This window comes from Nyctereutes procyonoides, unplaced genomic scaffold (assembly GCF_905146905.1).
Source record: "Nyctereutes procyonoides isolate TBG_1078 unplaced genomic scaffold, NYPRO_anot_genome, whole genome shotgun sequence".
Classification (NCBI taxonomy): domain Eukaryota; kingdom Metazoa; phylum Chordata; class Mammalia; order Carnivora; family Canidae; genus Nyctereutes; species Nyctereutes procyonoides.
In genome coordinates this window covers 35,072,669-35,094,916 of record NW_026575024.1, presented here as the reverse complement: position 1 = coordinate 35,094,916, position 22,248 = coordinate 35,072,669, and the positions used below count along the sequence as shown (strand labels likewise).

At 39.3% G+C, this 22,248-nt stretch overlaps 1 protein-coding gene across 4 annotated transcripts in view; it reads right to left on the bottom strand.

The window, feature by feature from the left end:
• PLCB4 (phospholipase C beta 4) overlaps positions 1-22,248 on the bottom strand; it is a 420,180-nt gene that overhangs the window by 5,488 nt on the left and 392,444 nt on the right. For all 4 annotated transcript variants that reach the window (XM_055306664.1, XM_055306687.1, XM_055306672.1 and 1 more), the window contains exons 32-37: positions 13,361-13,476; positions 12,015-12,090; positions 10,239-10,414; positions 7,032-7,133; positions 1,966-2,023; positions 1,453-1,539 (exon numbers count right to left, since the gene is read on the bottom strand). In XM_055306664.1, coding sequence (XP_055162639.1) covers positions 1,453-1,539; positions 1,966-2,023; positions 7,032-7,133; positions 10,239-10,414; positions 12,015-12,090; positions 13,361-13,476 — 615 coding nt within the window. The remainder of the gene's footprint in view (positions 1-1,452; positions 1,540-1,965; positions 2,024-7,031; positions 7,134-10,238; positions 10,415-12,014; positions 12,091-13,360; positions 13,477-22,248) is intronic.

Here is a 22,248-nt window from a genome sequence, read left to right as displayed (position 1 = left end):
GTACCTTACCTTCACTGTGCCTTCTGAGAGGCATCCTTACCCCACCCAGCCCTGAATCACTGAAGTGGATCCTAACGCTTTGGAGATGGTGGTTTTACCTTTATTCATACTCCCATTTGGCCCTGAGATGGTGGTTTTACCTTTATTCATACTCCCATTTGGCCCATGGAAACACTTCTGAGAAGTGCTTTACGAGCAAAAACATAAGCTAGGTAACTTGTACCAGAACATGATGTATCTATGAGATGGTCAAATGAACTGGACCCACAGGACAATAAACATTTATTGTCCTCCTTGAGGATCTGTGGACTGTTCATGAATAGAAGCATTTAGCTGAGAAGGAAATGTGAAACATAACTCAGAAGTATGCTGATGAATAAAACCTTCTGTCTCCCAAAAAGTAACAAATTTGAAACTGGAAGTTGGATTTGTTACCCAAGCACAATACAAAAAAGATTTTATGGTTTGGTTTTGCTTTCTTGAAGATACATTTTAGTGTAATTCCAACTGAAGTAGTTTTCAACAGGAGCCATTTACTCTGAGAAATATACCTTAAAGAGGATTGGTTTATAGATGGAGGAGATAGGAAAAACCAATGTAGTATGTACCTCATCAAACCCACTTCACAGTTTCTAGATGGAAGTAGGTTATCTAGATAAAAAACTTCTAAATCAGCTATATCTAAAAAACTGAAATTTGAACTGAGGCAGACTGAAATCTAAACTGCTCTGCAGGGTCATTTTGCCTTATAAGCTAGAAGTATGGCCATCAAATTGAAATACTTGGATGGCCAATGGCCTGTATAGCCCATTTGGGAAGGAGCCCACCTGTACTATAGCTCTTGGTGTTGCTATCTAAAAGCCGACAGCTAACTAAAGAGCTTAGTGTTTTGCCTTGCTGGGGAAGAAAACAAAATTATGGTATCCACTGGTGTTCAGTGGTTTGTAGAGTTTGGGCAGCTCCTTTCTGGGGGGTCCCACTTGAAGGCTCTGAGACAGTTTTATACTTTCACTTTTAGATTGAAGTGGAAAAGAGGTGGTTTCTCACATTTGCTTTTGAACATAGCAAATGTTTAAACTTGCTTGCCCCTAGGCTGCATATTCTAAAGCTGTAACTGAAAATGGAGAAATAATTTGTAACCTTTGTTTTCTCCTTTCAGGGACATCATTCTTAGATTCAGCACAATCTATTCAAATGATGACTTTGAGGGTTACCTCCCTTGCTTCCCGCCCTGCCCTGCCATGGTTACATTCCTTTTCCACTTCCAAAAAGAATTCTTTGTCTTGTTTGGTGAAATGGGGGAAAATAGAGTAAAAGGCACACATTTTTTTCTAGCCACCTTTCCACACCACTACTCAGGCTACCAGCTTTAGCAGAAGGGTCCCTGCTGGCTTGGCATCTGCCTCCCAAAGTGAGGTGGCTATGTCTTTTTAGGCCTTTTAGATAAGATACCTGCTCATTCTGTTTCTCTAGGAACTCTAGGTGTTCAAGCTGGACTTTTTTCAACTGATCCATTTCTTTGGACTGTTTCATTGCAAGCTGTAAAACAGAAAAATTCTGATAAACTTTGGGTTGCAATCTGAAAATTTATGGATGGGGTATGATTGTTAAGTCAACAATTTAACCAAGGGAGATATTTATTACAGAATCATGAAAAATAATCTGAAAACTAAAAGAGTTTATACCCAAAATTAGTACTGGGAAGATCTTCCCTGTTAAATCTTCTCAGAATATAATAGATTATTTATGCACAATTAAAGCTTGGTTTCCTTTTCCATATAAAATGGTGCCAGATTAATATCTTAAAGATTTTAGTGTTAGATTATTTAGCTCTCTGGGAGCAGGCAAGAGAAGCTAGAAAGTTTAATGTACAGAAAAATCAAATTAGGCAAATTAGCCAGAAGAGGTCTGATATCTAAGCATGAGTTATTGTTTACACTGCCAAGAAAATTATAAAATACTTACTCTCTTTCTTTCTTCCAGAAACTTTTTGGTGTTGCTGCTATTTAACTCCCTGACTCGCCTAAAATAACAGGTACAAATAATAGTTGGCATGACATCGAATAGAATCAACATAATATTAAATGAGAAAGTGCTATATTCCATTTAATTCTCTGGATGGGATTATCACTTTATCCAAATTTTTGCAGAATTTTAAAACACATAATGTACAGAGAAAAATACAAACATCTTTGTACCCAAAACTCAGATTAGTCAATACTGATGTTTTGCCATGCTTGACTCATATTTTTGTCAAATAAATAAATACTTTTTAAAGGGAGAGAGAGAGAGAATGTGAGCACAAGCAGGCGGAGCAGCAGAGGGAGAGAAGCAGACTTCCCACTGAACAGGGAGCCGACATGTGGCTCCAGCCCAGGACCCCGAATCATGACCTGAGCCTAAGGCAGATGCTTAACTGACTGAGCCACCTAGGTGTCCTGCTTGTCTCATATTTTTAAAGGAAACAAAGTGTTACATATATACTTAAAGCCCCTTTTGTATTTTTCCTGATTTCATTTCCCTCCTTTCTTTTTTCTTTTCTTTCCAGACATAACCACTATTTTGAATTTGGTGTGGAACTTCCCATCCATGTTTTAATATTTTTATTCCATATGGATGTATCCATTTGCAATACATACAAGTGCTTCTCACACTTTCAGGTGCTTACAAATCGAATGGATATACTGTTAAAACACAGATTGCTGGACCCACACATAGAGGGTCTGATTCATGGGTCTGGAGTGGGGCCTGAGACTCTGCATTTCTAACAAGCTCCCAAGTGATGCTACTGGTCTGTATTGTTCTTTGTGTTTTCTAAATTTACCTAAATGGTAACCTATTCTGGGCTTTTTCCTCTAATTTATTATTTAGCCCAAGTTTTAGAGATATAGCTATGTTCCAAACTCTTCCATTACTTTCATCTGCTGTATGGATTTTTTCATTTTTGAAGAGAATATATTCTCAGTTTGCCATTAATGACAAATAGGTTCTTTCCAAACAATGCTCAATGACCTGGTGCATAGGGCCCTGCAATGCTTGACACCCTATCTGTTGACTAAATAAATGTGGGGCATATCTTCCTGTACATATGAGCCCAAAGATTTCTCTAAGGTATACACCTAGATTTGCAGGTTGGTAGGGAAATGAATAGTTTCATCTTTACCCCAAAGCACTGGACCTTATTTGCACTCACAATCAATGTCCGAATGCTACCTTTTCTTCATGTCTTTGTCCTCAATTGATTCTGTCAGACACTTCCTTTTTTTTTTTGTCAATTAGTTTTGTGAAATGGCATCATTACCAGTGAGGCCGGAGTGCTTTCCATGACTGAATAGGCCTATAACTGATTGAACTTCTCTAATAGCTATAAGTCTGTTCAGGTTTTCTCCTTCCTTTCCGTCTGTTTTGGAAACTGATAGTTTTCTAGGCAATTGTCCATTCCACATAAGTGTCCGAACTCACTGGTCATATTGTCTTTACTTTCAAAAATGTTGATTATATCTGCAGTAATTTCTCCTTTTTATACCTAATATTACTAACTTGTGTTCTTCTGCTTCTGGCTCAGTCTTGCTGGAGGTTCAGATTTTATTTTTTTCAAATAATAAGCTTTTTTTGCTAATATTCTTTTCTACTTCAATACTTTTTGCTTTTATATTTCTCCTTATCAGAGATCTTTGGGTTCACTCTGTATTTCTAATTTTATACTCTCTTGAGTGTTTAATTAATTAGTTTGCATTAATTTTATAATGTATATACAGCTAGGGGCACCTGGGTGGTTCAGTCAGTTAAACGTCTGACTCTTGATTTCAGCTAAGGTCAAGATCTCAGAGTTGTGAGACTGAGCCTCATATAGTGCTCCACATTGGGCATGGAGCCTGCTTTAGATTCTCTCTCTCCCTCTGCCTCTTCTCCCCACCCCATTTGTACTCACTTTCTCTCTCTCTCTCTCGAAAAAAAAAAAAAGGTTATATACACCTAGGCTGTAATTCTCACTCTAAATATCACTTTAGCTACCTTTTTTTTTAAGGTGAAAACATTTAAGAGCCACTCTCTTTAGTATCTTTCAAGTATATAATGCAGTACTGTTAACTATAGTCAATATTAGATCTCTGGAACTTACTCCTCTTGTAACTGGAAGTTTGTCCCCTTTAACTAACATTTTCCCATTTCTCCACCTTCTTAACTCCTGGAAACATCATTTTACTCTGTTACTATGAGCTTGGCTCTTTTTTTAGATTCCACATATAAGTGACATCATGAAGTATTTGTCTTTCTCTGGTTTACTGCACTTAGCATTATGCCCTCAAGGTCCATCCATGTTGCCACAAATGCCAAGATTTCCTTCTTTTTTAATGGCTAGATAAAATTGTTCTGTGTGTGTAGGCACATGCGGATGTAAAAATCACATTTTCTTTATCCATTCATCCATTGATGGGCACTGAGGTTATTTCCATGTCTTGGCTATTTGAATAATGCTGCAATGAACAAGGGGGTACAGATACTGCTTTGGTATAGTAATTTCATTTCCTTCAGAATCATGCCCAGAAGTGGAGTTGTAAGATTGTATGGTATTTCTGTGTTAATTTTTTTAAAGATTTTATTTATTTATTCATGAGACACACAGAGAGAGAGAAAGGCAGAGACACAGGCAGAGGGAGAAGCAGGCTTCATGCAGAGAGACTGAGGTGGGACTTGATCCCGGGACTCTTGGATCACGCCCTGGGCTGAAGGCGGCGCTAAACCGCTGAGACACTTGGGCTGCCCTCTGTTGTTAATTTTTAAAGGAACTTCCAGATTGTTTTTTATAGTGGCTGTACCAATTCACATGGCTCCAACAGAGCAGAAAGATCCTCTTTTCTCCACATCCTACCAGCATTTGTTCTTTCTTATCTTTTTGGAAAATAGCCCTTCTAACAGGTATGAGGTTTTATTTTATTGTGGTTTTGATCTGCATCTCCCGATGATTAGTGATATTGAACCCTTTTCATGTGCCTCTTGGGCATCTGTATGTTTTCTTTGGAAAAATGTCTACTCAGGTCCTCTGCCCACTTTAAATTCAGATTCTTTTGTTGTTATTGAGTTGTGTGAGTCCTTATACATATTTGAATATTAATCCCTGATACATGGTTTACAAGTATTTTTTCCCATTCCGTAGGTTGCCTCTTCAGTTTGTTGATTCTTTTGCTGTGTGCTTTAGCTACCTTCTACACATTGATAGTACTTGCATTGTTGGTCAGTTTTAAATATTGCATAATTTCTGTTGAAATGTCTTCTTTGACTCAGGAATAGAATTGTTTGTCGGCTTCTATATGTCTTGCTAAGCTATCTGATTATAAAGTTTTAATTTTAATTCTTGGGACTTCGTTAAAGTGGACACATAATGTGCGTGTGTAGAAGGTAACCATTCTGCACAGAGAAATTATTTTAAAAACAAGCCATTTGTAGATGTTTTAGAACCACCTATCACTGGAAACAAAGTCAAATAAAAAAATTAAAAAGTTGGTCAATATCAGTAACTCAGAGTTTAAGATAATAGGACCTCGACTGGGCTGAAGTTCACTTTGTAACATACTTGAAAGAAATGATAAAGAGCTGTTTAATGATGAGCACATTTATCCTACTGAATTCTATATTATACTTTAGGCAATCTAAAATAGTTCAAATGGATGTTTTATCATGGCTGGAATATTTTACGTTTTTGAGCTAAACCAGATAATGTCAATTCCACACATATAAGGCCCTTAAAACAAAGTTCCTTGTCTGAGAATAAATAAATAAGAACAACAGGATGGTGCAAAGATTAAATGGAGTAATAATTTCCCTAGATGCTCCACATTGATTGGGAAATTTTTCAAGCAACATTTTAAAGAGTCACTTCATTTCCATTTCCAATAGTAATTGAGATGTGCTTTAAAAAGTCAATGAAATTGAGGTAGTTGGACAGCAATTCTTGCCATGTTCAAAATAAAGAGAACACATCAGGTATCCAATGAGCATCCATCCATAAGACCATGTAGACAAGGAGACCATGAAGCACAGGTACTTTCCTTTGCAGCTACAAAGTTCTGCAGCAGCTCAGCCTACAGCTAAGGGAGAGTGGAATGCCTTGAAGCCCTAAATGTGCTCAGGTCTCAGTCCTAAGACTAATCTTCACTTGGCTCACTGGGAATCAAGTGCTCTTAACTCCCTCTCTTAGGTAACATGACTCCTGATGTCCTCTCAAATCTACTTTACTGTCTTTGCCTAAAGGGTTTGCACCTAGAACCTTCTCTGGAGGTCAAACTTTTCCCCAGTCCCAGGATGTGACTAACACAGAAATACAAAAGCGAGATACCGTTGGTTCAAAGAGATCAGTGGTGCAGCTTACCCTGTAGAGCTTGGGATCAGGCTGAAGGACTCACTGTAGCTGAGACCAACATACCCTTACTCCGCCACTGCTTGGGACCCTTCCTGCTTTCCTACTCTTCTTCTCTGAAGATCCCTTCCTCAGTAAATCACACACAACCAAATTCCTATTTTAGTCTGTTTCTAAAATAAATAAATAAATAAATACCCCAACCTAAGATAAGGTCAAACAAGCAAAACTGAGTGGGGGCTTTCGAGATGACCCCGGCGTCAAGGACAGCACAAGGCAGATCAAAGGCAGAAGACTGACCATCTACAGGCTACTATTTAGAACCATCCCATCCAGAATATCCAGTATGGATCCTCACTGGGGCAGAACCAGTGAGATGCTTGTGGGAGGACCCAATGGAATGTGGGAAGGATATTTTGCCATATTTTATACAATTTTGTTTGGAGGTGAGCACACATATATTGAATGTACATTTATCTGCCTTGTGGTAGTAAACAATCAGAAGACAAGTGTTCTATAGCAACAACAATAAAGCTCCGCAGCAGTTATAATAGCAGAATTCTTAGCCAATACTCACAAGGATTTTGAGTACGCATATGTATACACACATAAATGCTGTTGAGTTTATGCCTCTCCACCAGTGCTACCTCCCCAGAGCGAGTATTCTCAGGCTTACCTTTCCCGTTCTGCTTTGTTCTTGATAGATTTATCTTGGCTGATGGCTTTGCTGTTTTCCATAGAAATCTTAGCCTGGTGTGCTCGCATTTCCTTGCTTTCCCTAAATATTATAAGGAAACAAATGGGAGCGGGGGTAAATGGGGAGTTAGTGTTTACTGGGGACAGAATTTCAATGTAGGGGGAGATGAGAAAGTCCTGGAGATGGATGGTGCTGATGGCTGCACAACAGTATGAATGTGCTGACTGCCACATACTTTTAAACACAGTAAAAATGGCAAATTTTATGTTATAGTTAAATACGCATAATAAAAAAAGTAAATAAATTCTACGTGTAACAACAAGACTAGGTTCACTTTTCTGTTTTTCATTTTTGAGCTCATCAAGTTATTCTGTATACTGTGAAAAGGTGAGAAAGAGCCCCAATCCATGATAAGTGGAAGTGGGTCACCTACTGGGGAAGTAATAATGATGATCTGGGATGAAGAGTCATTATGTTTGTCCATAAAAATATAAAGATCTTCCAGCTTTGCCCTAAATTTCTTGGAATCAGATGGCCTGGAAGAGACAGAGTATATCCTGACCCTCACAAGTGATTTTCATGTTCTCTGACACCTCATGGGAATGAAGGGGACAGGGTAGTTTCAGATAAGCATGGGAAGGAGGGAAAAAAGCATGTTTACATAAGGCTCCCGATCCCCGCATGTGCTAGAATGTCTGTGCACATGAGAAAGAGATCATTTATGTGTATATTAAAGGGATACATTTTATTTTATTTATTTTTTAAAGATTTTATTTATTTATTCATGAGAGACAGAAAGAGAGAGGCAGAGACATAGGCAGAGGGAGGAGCAGGCTCCATGCAAGGAGCCCGATGTAGGACTTGATCCCAGGACTCCAGGATCACACCCTAGGCCAAAGGCAGACGCTAAACCACTGAGCCACCCAGGCATCCCAAAAGTATACATTTTAGAACACTGAAATGAATGTTATTAACAAAGAATTTTTTCTGGAACTTATAGGGTCTCCTTGAAATCATTCCTGGAAATGAGTGACCAAGGAGTCAGGTGTTCTAAGTACTTTCTGCATTCTATCAAAAGTGATGGACAACACCAAGCCTACAGAGGCAGGAATATGCATGAAACTCCTAGCCAAAGAAAATGGCTCTCAAATTGTTAAGTTCATGTCAGTAAACTGACCATTTCTGTATCCATTCATTCAATAAGCGCTTCTCAGTGACCGAATGTGGCTGACTAGTCTTAGGGGGTAAGATTTTTTTAAAAAGATTTTATTCATTTATTCATGAGAGACAGAGAGGCAGAGACACAGGCAGAGGGAGAAGCAGACTCCCCACAGGGAGCCCAATGCGGGACTCAATCTCAGGACCCGGGGATCATGACCTGAGCTGAAGGATCATGACATCCAACCACAGAGCCACCTAGGTGCTCCAAGGGCAAGATTTCTTTTTAACAAAGAGCAACAGCCATAATGATGAGGAAGATACAACCACAGGGTGCTTGAGAAAAAGCCTAAACGCTGCTGTTACTTGGAAAAATGCCCCTGCAGAACATTCATTTTTTAAGGTAAATTAGTAATTAGGTTATGCTCTCTTCAAATAACTTCCTAAGCCATGCAAGAATTAGTTTACCTTTTTCCCTTTTGAACAATGCCTACCGTTGAGGGCTATCTTTTTTCTTTATTCAATGACAAGAAAGATAAGAGAGGAGTGTCTTATCCTATGAAATTTCTCTAAGTAAGGCTACATGCCTACAATCAGGTCTGCTTACCACTCTTTGACTACTGCTGCAGTACCATTCTGTGTACTGAATCAAGAAAAAAAGAAAAGACAACTCCTAATTTTATACAACTTGATAGAATGCTTTAAAATGGAAAGGGTATAGACCACAACCCTCCAGCAAACCTAAGCACAGAAAATTCATTCCTTTGCCTTGAATGAGAATCAGCAATGATGGCAAAACAGTTCTCGTTCTTACTGCTGGATCTATCACTTCAAAACAAGGTTGGGAATTCATGGAACACACCCAGATAATTTATGCAGTTAACATTTGAAAACTTTTTTGTGGGTGGCCCAGGTGGCTCAGCGGTTTAGCACCACCTTCAGTCCAGGTGGTGATCCTGGAGACCTGGGATCCAGTCCCATGTCAGGCTTCCTGCGTGAAGCCTGCTTCTCTCTCTGCCTGTGTCTCTGCCTTTCTCTCTCTGTGTCTCTCATGAATAAATAAATAAAATCTTAAAAAAAAAAGAAAACCTTTTTGTTTGCTTTGTTTGTATAATGCTTCTATTTTCTACTCTTTTGTGCGTATCAATAGACCCTAACAGTGGCATAGAGTAGGCATGAAGGGAGAAGCAGGGGGCTGTAACAAAGCTGTGATAAAAGGAGCTAACTGACATTCATCAACTCTCTTCTGATGGGGGCAGGGTCAGGGTGAGGTGCAGCTCATCATTTGCAGTATTTTATTTTTTTTTAATTTTTTAAAAATTATTTATCTATGATAGTCACACAGAGAGAGAGAGAGAGGCAGAGACAAGGCAGAGACATAGGCAGAGGGAGAAGCAGGCTCCATGCACCGGGAGTCCGACGTGGGATTCGATCCTGGGTCTCCAGGATCGCGCCCTGGGCCAAAGGCAGGCGCCAAACCGTTGCGCCACCCAGGGATCCCCCATTTGCAGTATTTTAAATGTAATATTCAGTTTGCAGACGCTGGAGGAAACCCACATAAACTGACACTTTATTGCTGTTTCTTGATTAAGCCTACCTTCTAAAATTCCTTATAGTCCTAATAATGTGAAGAAGGGTCTCACCATGTTTGGCCATTGAGTGATCAGATCCAAACTGATCTAAGAGCTTAACTAGCTAGTCTTTGTCTCCCTCTGTTTCTTCTCTTCCTAAAAGGCTCCAGACCATTTTCCAAAGCCCAGAGTTGGCCCTACTGCTGTGAAGCCTCTGTGACCACTCTGGAGGCAGCAAGCTCTTTTGGGCTGCACTGCTTTTTAGGATGCATCATATACTATGTGTAATTCAACTTAGTTTTTCATGTGAGTGTTAATACCTTGCCAATACTTGTAAGCACTTTGAGGCCACTGCTATGGTTCATGTTGCTCGCCTCAGCTATATGACATGGTATGTGTAACAGCTCAGTTTTAATACAAAATTAGGAGTTCCCTCTGGAGAAGGCACATTGCCTACCTGTCATGGGACAGTTTCAGCTGCTGGGTCTGCTGCTCATGGGCACTGATCAGTAGCTTTCTCAGGAGCTCACACTGCTGGCTAAGGTGCAGGTCCCGGATTTCTTGCTCCTCAGCACTGTGGGTGTTGATCATTTCTGACCACTCCTTTGTGTGCTGGGCCACTATCTCTTTGACCTGTGTGGGAAAAGGGACAGTGGCACTCAGAACTCTCAGAGATCAGGTATGAAGTGAAAACACAGTATCAGTCATGCATTTCAAATTCCACCCACCAATTTAGTTGGTGAATCAACAGATACTACAACCTGCAAAAAAATACGTATTAATCCATGGGAATCAGGAAGTCATAAGTTATTAAAATAATTAATTGCTTTGGCTCTAAATACTCAGCTGTCACCTGTGACTTCACTGCCTAACTTGTTTGTGTTACCTTCTACCCAGGCCCTGGACTCCTTTTCTGATTCTAACAGATTCTCCTCATCTCCTCATGCTTTTCCAGCTTCATATCCACAAGCCCACAGGTCTGAGGAGAGCTCTAGGTTCTCTTATCTCTGGATTGTGACTCAGTGTGTCAACCCTAATGGATGTGGGGGTAGAAAGTCTTCCCATCCCCGTATCCATTGCTCTTTGCAGTGTGGTTTTGTAACTTCCCTCATCAAGAGCTAGAAGTCCATTTCCCCACCTCCTTGAATCTGGCTTATCTTGTGACTTGCTTTAGCCATGAGACAAGAGCAAATGTGGTGCAAGAAGAATCTCCCTCTTTCACTCTCTGGAGCCCCATTGCTACCTTGTGACAGAGCCTATGCTAGCCTGTTGGAGGATGAGAAGTCATGTAGAAAAAAGCAAGCACAGCCAGCTAATGACTAGATATGAGTTATAGCCATCTATCCCAGCTGAATACAGACGCATGAGTGAGCCTATTCAGAATCAGTAGAGCTACCCAAGTGAGTATAGCACAAATTCTGACCCCCTGAATTTTAAGTTAATAATTGGCAGGTGTCTTGAGTCACTAAATTTTAACATGGCTTACTGTGCAGCTAAAGCTAACTGGTATCATAACCATTTCTTGTGTTTTTGGGGGGAATAGGAGTAATTGGGCTCATCTCCCTAGAATGTCATCTCTTGATTTTTTTTTCCCAATTCTAAACTTCCAACACAAAGTTAGAATGGAAGAAGTATCAAAGATTTACTCAATCCACAAGTTGGGTGGTTTTTTGTTACTTGTTTCATGTTACCTCTCTAGAGAAGCATGCTCTGTATTATTCGTTTGTTTGTTTATTTATATTTATTTAAGATTTTATCTATTTATTCATGAGAGAGAGAAAGAGAGAGAGAGAGAGAGAGAGAGAGAGACAGACAGACAGGCAAAGGGAGAAGCAGGCTCCATGCAGGGAGCCTGACGTTAGGCTCCATTCCGGGTCTCCAGGATCAGGCCCCGGGCTGAAGGCAGCACTAAACTGCTGAGCCACCTGGGCTGCCCACGTTCTGTATTTTATATAGTATTTCCTCTTAGACAATGTGCTGTTTCACTTCATACCCCTAAGGCAGACAACATGGACAGACTGTATGCATATTTCTACAGATGAAGGAAGAGATGCTCCAGGAAATGCCTCTTCTCAAAGCCAGTGAGTCTCGAACAAATGTGAATGCCGAGATCCCTTGACTTCCCAGACTAGACCCAAGTTATCATTATTTCTGATTTACATCAGGTAGGGCTTCTAAAAAATTAGAAAGTATCTTTTGCAAGTTCCTGCTGTAAAAATAGGCATTTTCTTACCTTAGATTTGTGATCTGATGTCAGTGTCTGAATTTTAATTTCTGTTTCTTTTTTCATTTCGAGACAATTACTTCCCCTGAAAATGGAAAATCATCAGTGTGTGCCAGATGTTAGATATCTTCCCATTCCCATGGGCCCTTGCTCCAAAGCTTTCTAATGAAGACAATTTGTTCATCAAACATGGGTTGCCATGGCTCATTGGGCAACATCAGTATTTCTAGTAATAGATGTACACCTTAGAAAACATCCACATCATGATTACTCAATTCAACCACTATACAAAGAGACACTGTAGATCAAATAATGATTTCATTGTTAAGGGTCTGTTGTCAGAGTTTCCATTTTGGTTCCTGCTTTTCTTTAGGATAATTTTTCATTTATTCAATAAAATATCATTGGTGATAATAACTAGAAAAGAGGTCCTCAGGCTTGAAGCAAATTTTTAAATTCTTTCTGGTTATAAAGACAGATTTTTGTCTTTTACACATGCCAGCAAGGCAGAAAATAGCATTCTTGGCATCATAGGGCAATTTTTGCTTCTTATTCTATTGTGAGTAGGAAATACATACAAGGCAATTTCCCAGCAACCCATTACTGCTTATTTCTGTGATTATTTTTCCCTTTTGGATTATCTGAGCATTGCTGAAACCAGAACAGGTCCTGAGCTTCTGTCTTCAGCATATATCCTCTGATGTATTATGGCCTAACTTGGAATGCTTCATTATATTTTTGAGAATGTCTCTGAAAGAAGCAGTATTCTAAAAATGCTAGGACCCTCATCAGATCTATTACTTCTCAAGGGCTGGCACCAAGTATGCTCTCCCTTTAGTCTGTTATTTGGTGAGCTTGTGGCATCACAAAAACATCCCCCTGGCTTAATGCTAGACAAAATATTTTCTGGTAAATGCAATGATAAGTTTCATTTAAGTCTTATCTGTTGGCATAAGCTAAAGATTCTTGCAATATTAAAAATCTCTGTAATATTAAAAATCAAGATATTATTTATTATCTGGCTATGCAAAAGGATTTATGTAATTTCAAAATTTCCCAACTTTAGCTTGTCCTTCCTTTTCTCCTCATTCACCTTAAAGATACCTGAATGAAAAACACATGTGAGACATAGTTATGGTGTCACCAACCAATGGCTGTCGAACTGGAATAAATCTCTTTTCCATTTCATTCCCTGCCTTCAGTTGAATGAGTTGCTTATTTCCAAGAAAACTTTTTAATGATGAAAACACAGTCAAGACTAAGTTCTTCCTTGGCCTAAGCAGTCAACTGAACTGTGGGGAAAGACAAAATATAAAAAGGCAGACAGCTTCCAGAAGGAAATAAAGAGCCATTACCCCTTCTTCTTCATCGCCTTCTCTAGGATTTTCTCATGTGTCGACTTCTCTTTGTCATACTGTGCCACAATTTTGTCAACTTGTGTGCAGTGCAACTTCTGCATGGTGCTGTGTTCCTGAATAAGAAGAATCTGCAGTTACATGTTGAGTTCTTCCAGTGTGGCTAATAAACTTAACCTATGTTGGGCTGGAACGGTTTTCACCAGCTTTCCCAGAATCTTGGGTTTAGAAATCTAGGAGTAACCGCTACTGAGAAGTGGAAGTATTTCCAATCTCCCACCCAACACAGGAGTTTCTTGTATGAGGGACACCCTAACAATGGAGTGTCTAGCCTCAGCCTAAAGAACACACCCACCCAAAAGGCATCTCTGCCCACTACTGGGCAACGCCAATCATCCCAAAGTCCTCTCTTCTATACATACATGTTTTCCACAGAACTTTTACCCAACCATCTTTGTTCTGTTTGAGACACATAATTAGTCCACAGCCTCTTCCACACATTGGTTCTCAAATACCCAATACGTATTTTCTCTCTTCCACATGCTAAGTGTAACTATTCACATGTGACATTGCTTCTAAACACCCAGGGCATTTTGGGAAGGTGTTAAATACCACCATTAAACAGTGAGAACTGCCAGTGGGGTTGTCACTGTCAGCTGACTTCAAATCCACATCACATGGTATTTTCACTGGCCTCCTCATCTAGGTGCATTCATGAGGATGACACAGTGTCCAGGAGCTGTGGCGTTCAGCTTTATAGATGTTTAAAATATTTCCCCTTCTGCTTCACATAATTAGGAAATTGGGGCTGCAACACTTTGAAAATAAGTATTTTTCTATAAACATTATTTCCTTCTGATAATTTGATCACAGCCAGTAACTTCTCTGAAGTCAGATTTCTTTAGCTTCTTACCTGGCCAATGTGGAAGATTGCCAGGGCAAATCCATACAATCAGGAATACACTTGCTGCTATATCCTAGTCTTAGTCTTGAGAAACTAGAGGAATGGGATGGTGTTGAAGATGGGAAGGGATGGATTTTTTTCAGACTGTATTTCCTTTTCCTTATTTTTTAAAGTGAGTAACTTAAAGTCTAGCCTACCCTAGGAAAACTTTTTTTTTTTTAAGGAAACCTAGTTTATGAACATATTTAAAAGATTTCATAAAATATAAATGAGGAAGGTATATTTAATTTTACCAAGATTTCCTTAATGTCCCAGGGCTGTTAGTTGATTAACATAGGGCTTGATCTATATAATTTGTTTATATATGTATTTTTCAGAAAAATGTTGGTGCACATGTATCCAGATTCTTGTTCAGTTGGATAAATGCCTTTGGGAGACATCGTGGAGAAGGATGGTGCTGGTGGGGAGATTCTCAGAACAGGAACTGACAATGGGGACAATAGGGTGGTCAAAGGTGATGCTACCTTGCTGTGGACTTGGGGGTCAGGGAGTCATATGTAACAGTATCTTATTTAATTTGTGGCAGGAACACCTCATTAATCTAGCCACATTCCCAATATACATGCACTTTGTATTATAAACACATTTCAGCCAGAGCTTTTGCAATGTGGTATTGGGTTAAGGACATGGGCTCTTCAGTCTCAAATTCTGGGGCAACTCACCTAGCCTCCCAATCTGTTCATCTTTTTAACTGGGATAGTGACACCTAGTTCACCAGGTTGTTAGGACTAAAAGTTAACATGATATTAATCATATTTCAAATGCCTGCTACACCTTATTCAAAATATAGTAACATGTTCATATTATTCAATATCCAGGATAATATACAGAAAGTGACTTGGAATAAGGCAGAGCAAGTAGAATGATTAAATTAATAAACCTTTGCTCTACACTGAATCAACTGCCTCAGGAGTCAACATGTTAATGTATCCTTATTTGAATGGATTTAATCACTCTTGTATGTTGTAGACATAAACAAGGCTACTAAAATGCTTTACTAATAGTCTTCCTTTTAAGATTTAAAGACATCGTGCCTACCCAGCACATGTGTTAATTTTCCTGGGCAAATAAATAAAGGGCTCTATGCAAGTGCAGATCCAAACATATTAGAATCTTCCTGTGTAAAATCTCTACTTTCCTGTTTCTCTCTAGTTTTTAAGGAAGGGTGGAGAAGATTGTTCTTTAAATATCCTAGTGCAGCACAAGAAAAGGTGAGGCTTTCAGACTCGGAAGTACGTTGACAGACTATTTCTTATAGAAATATTCTGATGAATCTTATTAACCCGATTAGAAATGAGGAATGAAGCTGTTTTTGCCAGAAAGGCATTCATGATGGATTCCAGTAGGTAAGACATGCTCTACAAAGGCAGGGCAAGTCTATTCACCACTACATGGCATAAAACTTGCACTCAATAAATAAATATTTGTTATACACATGAAAAAACATCAAGGGAATAGCAGGAGGATTTGGATTCTGGTCTGAGCTCAGTCAATAATTAGCCAAATGGCCTTGTGAAGCTTATATAAATCTTTGCAGCCCTCACTTTCTTTCTTAGAAAACTGATCAAGATCCATTTGCCCAATCTAACTCATGGGTTGGTTATTTTTTTTAAGATTTTATTTATTTATTCATGAGAGACAGAGAGAGAGGCAGAGACACAGGCAGAGGGAGAAGCAGGCTCCATGGAGGGAGCCAGAACGTGGGACTGGATCCCGGGTCTCCAGGATTACAGCATGGGCTGAAGGCGGCGCTAAACTGCTGAGCCACCCAGGCTGCCCTCATGGGTTGGTTATGAGCTGTAAAGTTACCTAGTATATGCAGGAATCATATGGGAAATTAGAAGCACATTGAATCAAAATGATTGCTGTTAATACAAATAATAAGAAAGCTGGTCTTAAAAAAAAATTCTTTGTGTTTCTCTACGTGCTTAAAACTATTCCTGTGTGGTAAGAAGTGGTCACTGAAGTATTTTGGGAAAATCTGGTTTCCAGACTCACTTTTCCCTTCACAAAGGCATGGGCTCCTACTTATTTGATGGTGGTGAAGCCTCAACTTCCTGAAGTGTAAAACCAGAAAATGATCTTTCAGTCCATTTTAACTCAGAAAAAGATTATCATTGGTTTTATTCTTTGGCCCTTAATTCAACCGTGAGACATTATGGAAGAGGCACACATTTTTTTTTTTTTAAATTCATTAAGGTCAAGAGTACCCAAATTGGATGTGTGGACTGAAAAGTCAATCTTAGTTGGTATATTTTGGGGGAAAATACATGTACAGCTTTTAGCAGAATTTATAGGTCTCTTATTGGAGGTAAGAGTAAATTAAGATTCTTTTGGAGAAATTGCTGCTGCAATTCATTCTTGTGACTGATGGGACAGTGGGCGTGAATGACTGTACCACAGATACGGCTGAATAATTGGAGCAAGTCATGTTTGCTCAGCATGTAACTCTGAGGTCACCAGTAAGCTGCCTCTGTGGGTGGTTGCTGTGTTTCTTCCTAACAGAGTTGTGGGTCTGGCATTGAGGTCTTACCATTAATTATAATTGATGAGTTTAACAGCAGCCTTGATGTTATCAGCTAAATTGCTTATATAGCAAAGAACAAATTTTCCATTAGTAGCTTTACTGAAATGCCAAATGTTAGTCAGTTTCTCAGGCATTGAATTTGACTCATCTGATGGTGATGCTGCAAACTGGTTGCCCCAGGGATGCATTTAGCCTATGAATTTAAGATTTCTCCCCCCTCTACATGGTGTTTTGAAAGAAGACTGAATTAGGGACTAATATTTAAAGATCTGGAAGTTCATGCAAGATTTTATGAGTCCTCTTTTGAGAATGAAGCTGGCCCACGGACTCTCAAGGCACCAATTGTGGGGAACTAAGTCTGATTTGCCTTTTGAATGGGAATGAATGCCCTTCTGCTTTCTGTATCTGTCCAACTTCCATCATTTATGTCTTGTTTGGTCCCCTATAGACACTTAAGTTGTAATTATTCTTCTAATATTTTATTGGGGATACTTACTTAACTTTGGGTTTTATTTGCTCTAAGGATTTGACCACATCAGACAACCTAAAAGTATGCCCATTTCTTACTGAAAGAATAAAGAATCCTAGTCTGGTCTTGGTGAGTCATGCATTAGGGAAGATTACTCTTGCTTAGTTCTGCTTTTGCTATGTCTCATCTAATGGACACTTGAAAACTATTCCCCTAGTTTCTATTCAAATTGAAGAAGTGGTTCTAGAAAAGGAGAGATGCATAGAAGTCTAATTGCCAGCTGTACTCACAGGGTCAAAAGCAACAGCCATTGATCATTGCCAAAAGCCAAAACCTAGGCATGTTAACTAGTATCCTAATCTCATTTTGGGCTCAAATGGTCATTACTCCTGACTTTTCTGCTTAGTATCCTAAAAGTAGCTCACACACCTATTTCTATGTCTCTCTTGCAGATGGCAGATCCTCATACACCACAACTTCTCCTCCATACTATAGCTAACCTTCAAGTTTGAAAATAAGATTTCTTTTGCACAATACATTTGTGTCTTAAGCCACTGGGATTTAGCTCTTGGATTCTCTGCTTCCCTATAGGTCTCAGAAGTGGCACTATTTACCTGATATGTGAGAGTTGGGAGTGCCCTGTAGTCTTAATATGGACTAAATATGACTCTCTGCTCTTGGTTGCCAACTGCCAAGGTTGATGCCATGGATGCTGTTGTTGGGAGGGTACAGCCTGGGCCATGTTCCCTCCTCAGTAGGTTACTTTATAACCCAAGGCCTTAGGGTGGCAAATCTTAGCCCTATCTTAGGTGGCTTCAAAATTGTTAAAAAGGTGTTGTAGGTGTTGTTTCACAGAAAGGCTGGGGGGTATTTATTCTCATTATTGCGTGACAGCAGGTCAAAATCTGTTTTTTAAAGATCTATATAGCTTGCAGGCAATTAGAGGGGCTTGCACTAAGGCAAGAGACATTAGAGAATACCAAATAATATTCCTAAAGCAACAATTCTTGAAATGTATGCAGGAAAGGAGTTCACTTAAATTTATTTCCCAGACCTCTTCTTTGAGATTATAACTAAGTCGCAGATGTAAGAATATGCATTTTTTGCCAAGCCTCCAGCTCCTGGTCCAAGGATCATATTTTGAAAAAACAGTCCCAAAGGAAGCCAAAATATTTGTGCCCTGATGGAATCATGATTGCTTTTAAAAACCTTTTACTAAGATCACCAAGAAAATATGAGAAAGAAACCCTGATGTGGGAAAACTCAGAGGTAACACAGTAGAGTGTTAAGAATGTGAATTTCACTACTGGGTATTTACCCAAAGAAAACACTAATTCTAAAAGATATATGGTCCTCTGTAGTTACAATAGCCAAGATGTGGAAGCAACGTAAGTGTCCATTGATAGGTAAATGGATATAGACAAGGACAGACAGACAGACAGACACACACACACACTTACATAAAATGGGATATTATGCAGCCATAAAGAAGGATGAGATCATGCCATTTGCAACAACATGGATGGACCTGGAGAATATTATGCTAAGTGAAATAAGACAAATACCATATGATTTCACTCATATGCAGGACCTAAAAAACCCAAAACAAATGAATAAACAAAAAGCAGAATCAGAGCTATAAATATAGACTGATGGCTGTCAGAGGGGACAGGAGTTGGGCAAAATGGGTGAAGGGGAGTGGGAGATATAGGCTTCCAGTTATGGAATGAAAATGTCACAGGAATCAAAAGAATAACATAAGGAATATAGTCAATGGTATTTTAACAGCATCACATGGTGACAGATGCAGCTATACTTGTGAGCACAGCCCAGTGTGTAAACTTGTCAAATCCCTATGTTGCACATCTGGAACCAATTTAACATTGGTTAAACTATGTTAAAATTTAACATTGTGTATCAAATATACTAAAAAAAAAATGCTTGAGTTCTGGAGTTAGAATTTTGATTCACCTGACTCCACCGTTTAAAACCTAGGTGATTTAGTCAAGCTGTATTCTTTTAAAGTATAAATTATCTCATCTGACAAATGGTCAATGGTTTGCAAAAATGGCCACAATTCTTTGGCCACTCTCTCTATCCCCCTACATCGTAATGTGACTTTGTGGCTCCTCTTGTTAGGAAGTAGAGTCCTCAGCCCTTAAATCTGGATCATCCTTATGAGTTGCTTTACCAGGAAAATGAGCGGAAGTGATTATGTGCCATTCTAAGCTAAGACCTCAACAAACTTTGTATGCTTCTGCTTGGTCTCTTGAAACCCCTACCAAGTGAATAACTAGCCTGTTTGTAGATAAGAGGCCACAAAGAGCAGTGAGAAATGGCTCAGCAGAGCTCTTTCTAAGTGAGCCAGTGCCACCAGGCCTCAACCTGGCCATGACAGCAGATGCAGGAGCCCAGCTGAACCACTGAGCCTAACTAACCTGGCCCAAACTGCCAACCCACAAAATCATGAGCTAATAAATGGCTGCTATTTTAAGTCACTACATTTGAGGGTAGTTTGTTATTCAGAAAAGTAGGGCTATCCGGAACTCCTAACTGACACAATATAATTATAGTGCTCTTTTACATAATTGTTACAAGAATACCTAAGCACTTAAATAAACTTAAATATATATTAGCTAGTTTTACCATTTTACAAGTATTTACAGAAAAATCAATGTTAGGATAAACAAGTTCAAATGGACATGAGGCAGGAAGTGTGTCCAATGTTAAGAAATACACATCCCTCCCCACTCCTTCAATGGTTTTTCCTTTTTCAAAAGTTTTAAAGATAAGTGTGTGTGCAGAGTAGGCCTCAGTATATATTAGGCAAGTAAACATTCATCTAAATCCTTCATCTTAGGAGGTAGTTCAGATGAGACCATGGAAAATATTAGGGAGATATTATAGACTGAAAAGTTACAGAAAGTTTATAGATAGGAAGCTCTAATTATTGGAAATTATTTGTGAAACCTTGGACAATTAAAATAGATGAAATGCATTTTTATTTTTTTATTTTTTTATTTTTTTAATTTTTATTTATTTATGATCGAGAGAGAGAGAGAGAGAGAGAGAGAGAGAGAGAGAGAGAGGCAGAGACACAGGCAGAGGGAGAAGCAGGCTCCATGCACCGGGAGCCCGATGTGGGATTCGATCCCGGGTCTCCAGGATCGCGCCCTGGGCCAAAGGCAGGCGCCAAACCGCTGCGCCACCCAGGGATCCCCTGCATTTTTAATACATGGTGATAATGTGGTGAATTGTAAAAGGTGTGTGTTAGACCTAAGCAAATGAGGCTCGTTACCAGCATTAACTAGTTATATCACTCTAGTATAGGGACTCATCTCTCTGAATTTCATTTCATACATTTCTAGAATGTGGACAGTGTACTTAAGCTTCAGGGATATTGTGAAGAGTTGAGAATGTACATAAAATGTGTAACACATGGGCACCTGGGTGGCTCAGTCGGTTAAGCAACCAGCTCTTGATTTCAGATCAGGTCATGAGCTCAGGGTTGTGGGATCAAGCCCAAATCAGGCTCTGCTCTGGGCTTGGAGCCTGCTCAAGATTCTCTCTCTCCCTCTGTCACTCTTTCCCCCAAAATGTGCAACACAAAACTGTCACTCAATAAATATTAGCCTTATTGGTAGATTTACATAAAACCACTATAGAGCTACCCTATGACCCAGTAATTGCACTACTAGGTATTTACCCAAAGGATACAAACATAGCGATCCCAGGGGGCACCTGCACCCCAATGTCCATAGCAGCAATGCCCACAATAGCCAAACCATGGAAAGAGTCCAGATGTTCATTGAGAGATGAATGGATAAAGAAGATGTGGTATATATATATATATATATATATATATATATATATATACACACACACACACACACAATGGAGTATTAATCAGACATCAAAAATGAAACCTTATATGTGCAATGATGTGGATGGAACTAGAGGGTATTATGCTAAGTGAGATAAGTCAATCAGAGAAAGATAATTATCATATGATTTCACTCATATGTGGAATTTACTAAACAAAACAGGGGATCATAGGGGAAGGGAGGGAAAAATAAAATAAGACAAAAACAGAGGGAGACGAATCTAGGAGATTCTTAATTCTAGGAAACAAACTGAGGGATACTGGAGGGGAGATAGGTGGGGGATGAGGTAACTGGGTGATGGGCATTAAGGAGGGCACTTCATGTAATGAGCACTGGATGTTGTGTGCAACTGATGGAATCACTGAACTCTACTTCTGAAACTAATAGTACACTATATACTAATTAATTGAATCTAGAAAAAAGAGAAACAGGAAAAAAACACTATAGAATTCAGAATTCATAAATTATACTGCCAAAGTAATCTGAATAAAGTGGGTCCCCTGTGTATTTAATGTGGGAGAAGTGATTCATTCGTAAGCTCATAATCACACACTGGTAACGTGAACTTCTGCAGTGCATGAAGGTATGAAAAACAAGCAGTGAAATGCACTGCCCTGCTCAGAAATACTTCTGAAAAGTAACAGGCAAGCTTGGCACATTTTACTGTGGCAATTTTCTTTGCTGCTTGACCTAAGGAATTTTGAACACTTCCTCCAAAAAACACACCCTAAAGCTGTTGTGAAAGTCCACACAAATTCAGATAGTTGGATTTAGGGAGATTTAAAATCTCCTTGTGGGTACTGGTGCTCCCGTAACATGGGGCTCCAAGAAACTCGCTTGTGTTTTACAAATGAATGCAACATAGGTTCTCTCAGCCATCTGGGGTTTACTGGTTATTAAACAACATGAAGGTGTCCCTGCCAACAAGCATGATGAAATGAGAGTGCAGTGATGTCTGAGGCAGAGGGGAAGATCTACCAAGGTCAGCTCTAAACTGTGTCACAGAAAAATAATTTTCCACCTATTAATGGTCTGTTTCTGTCC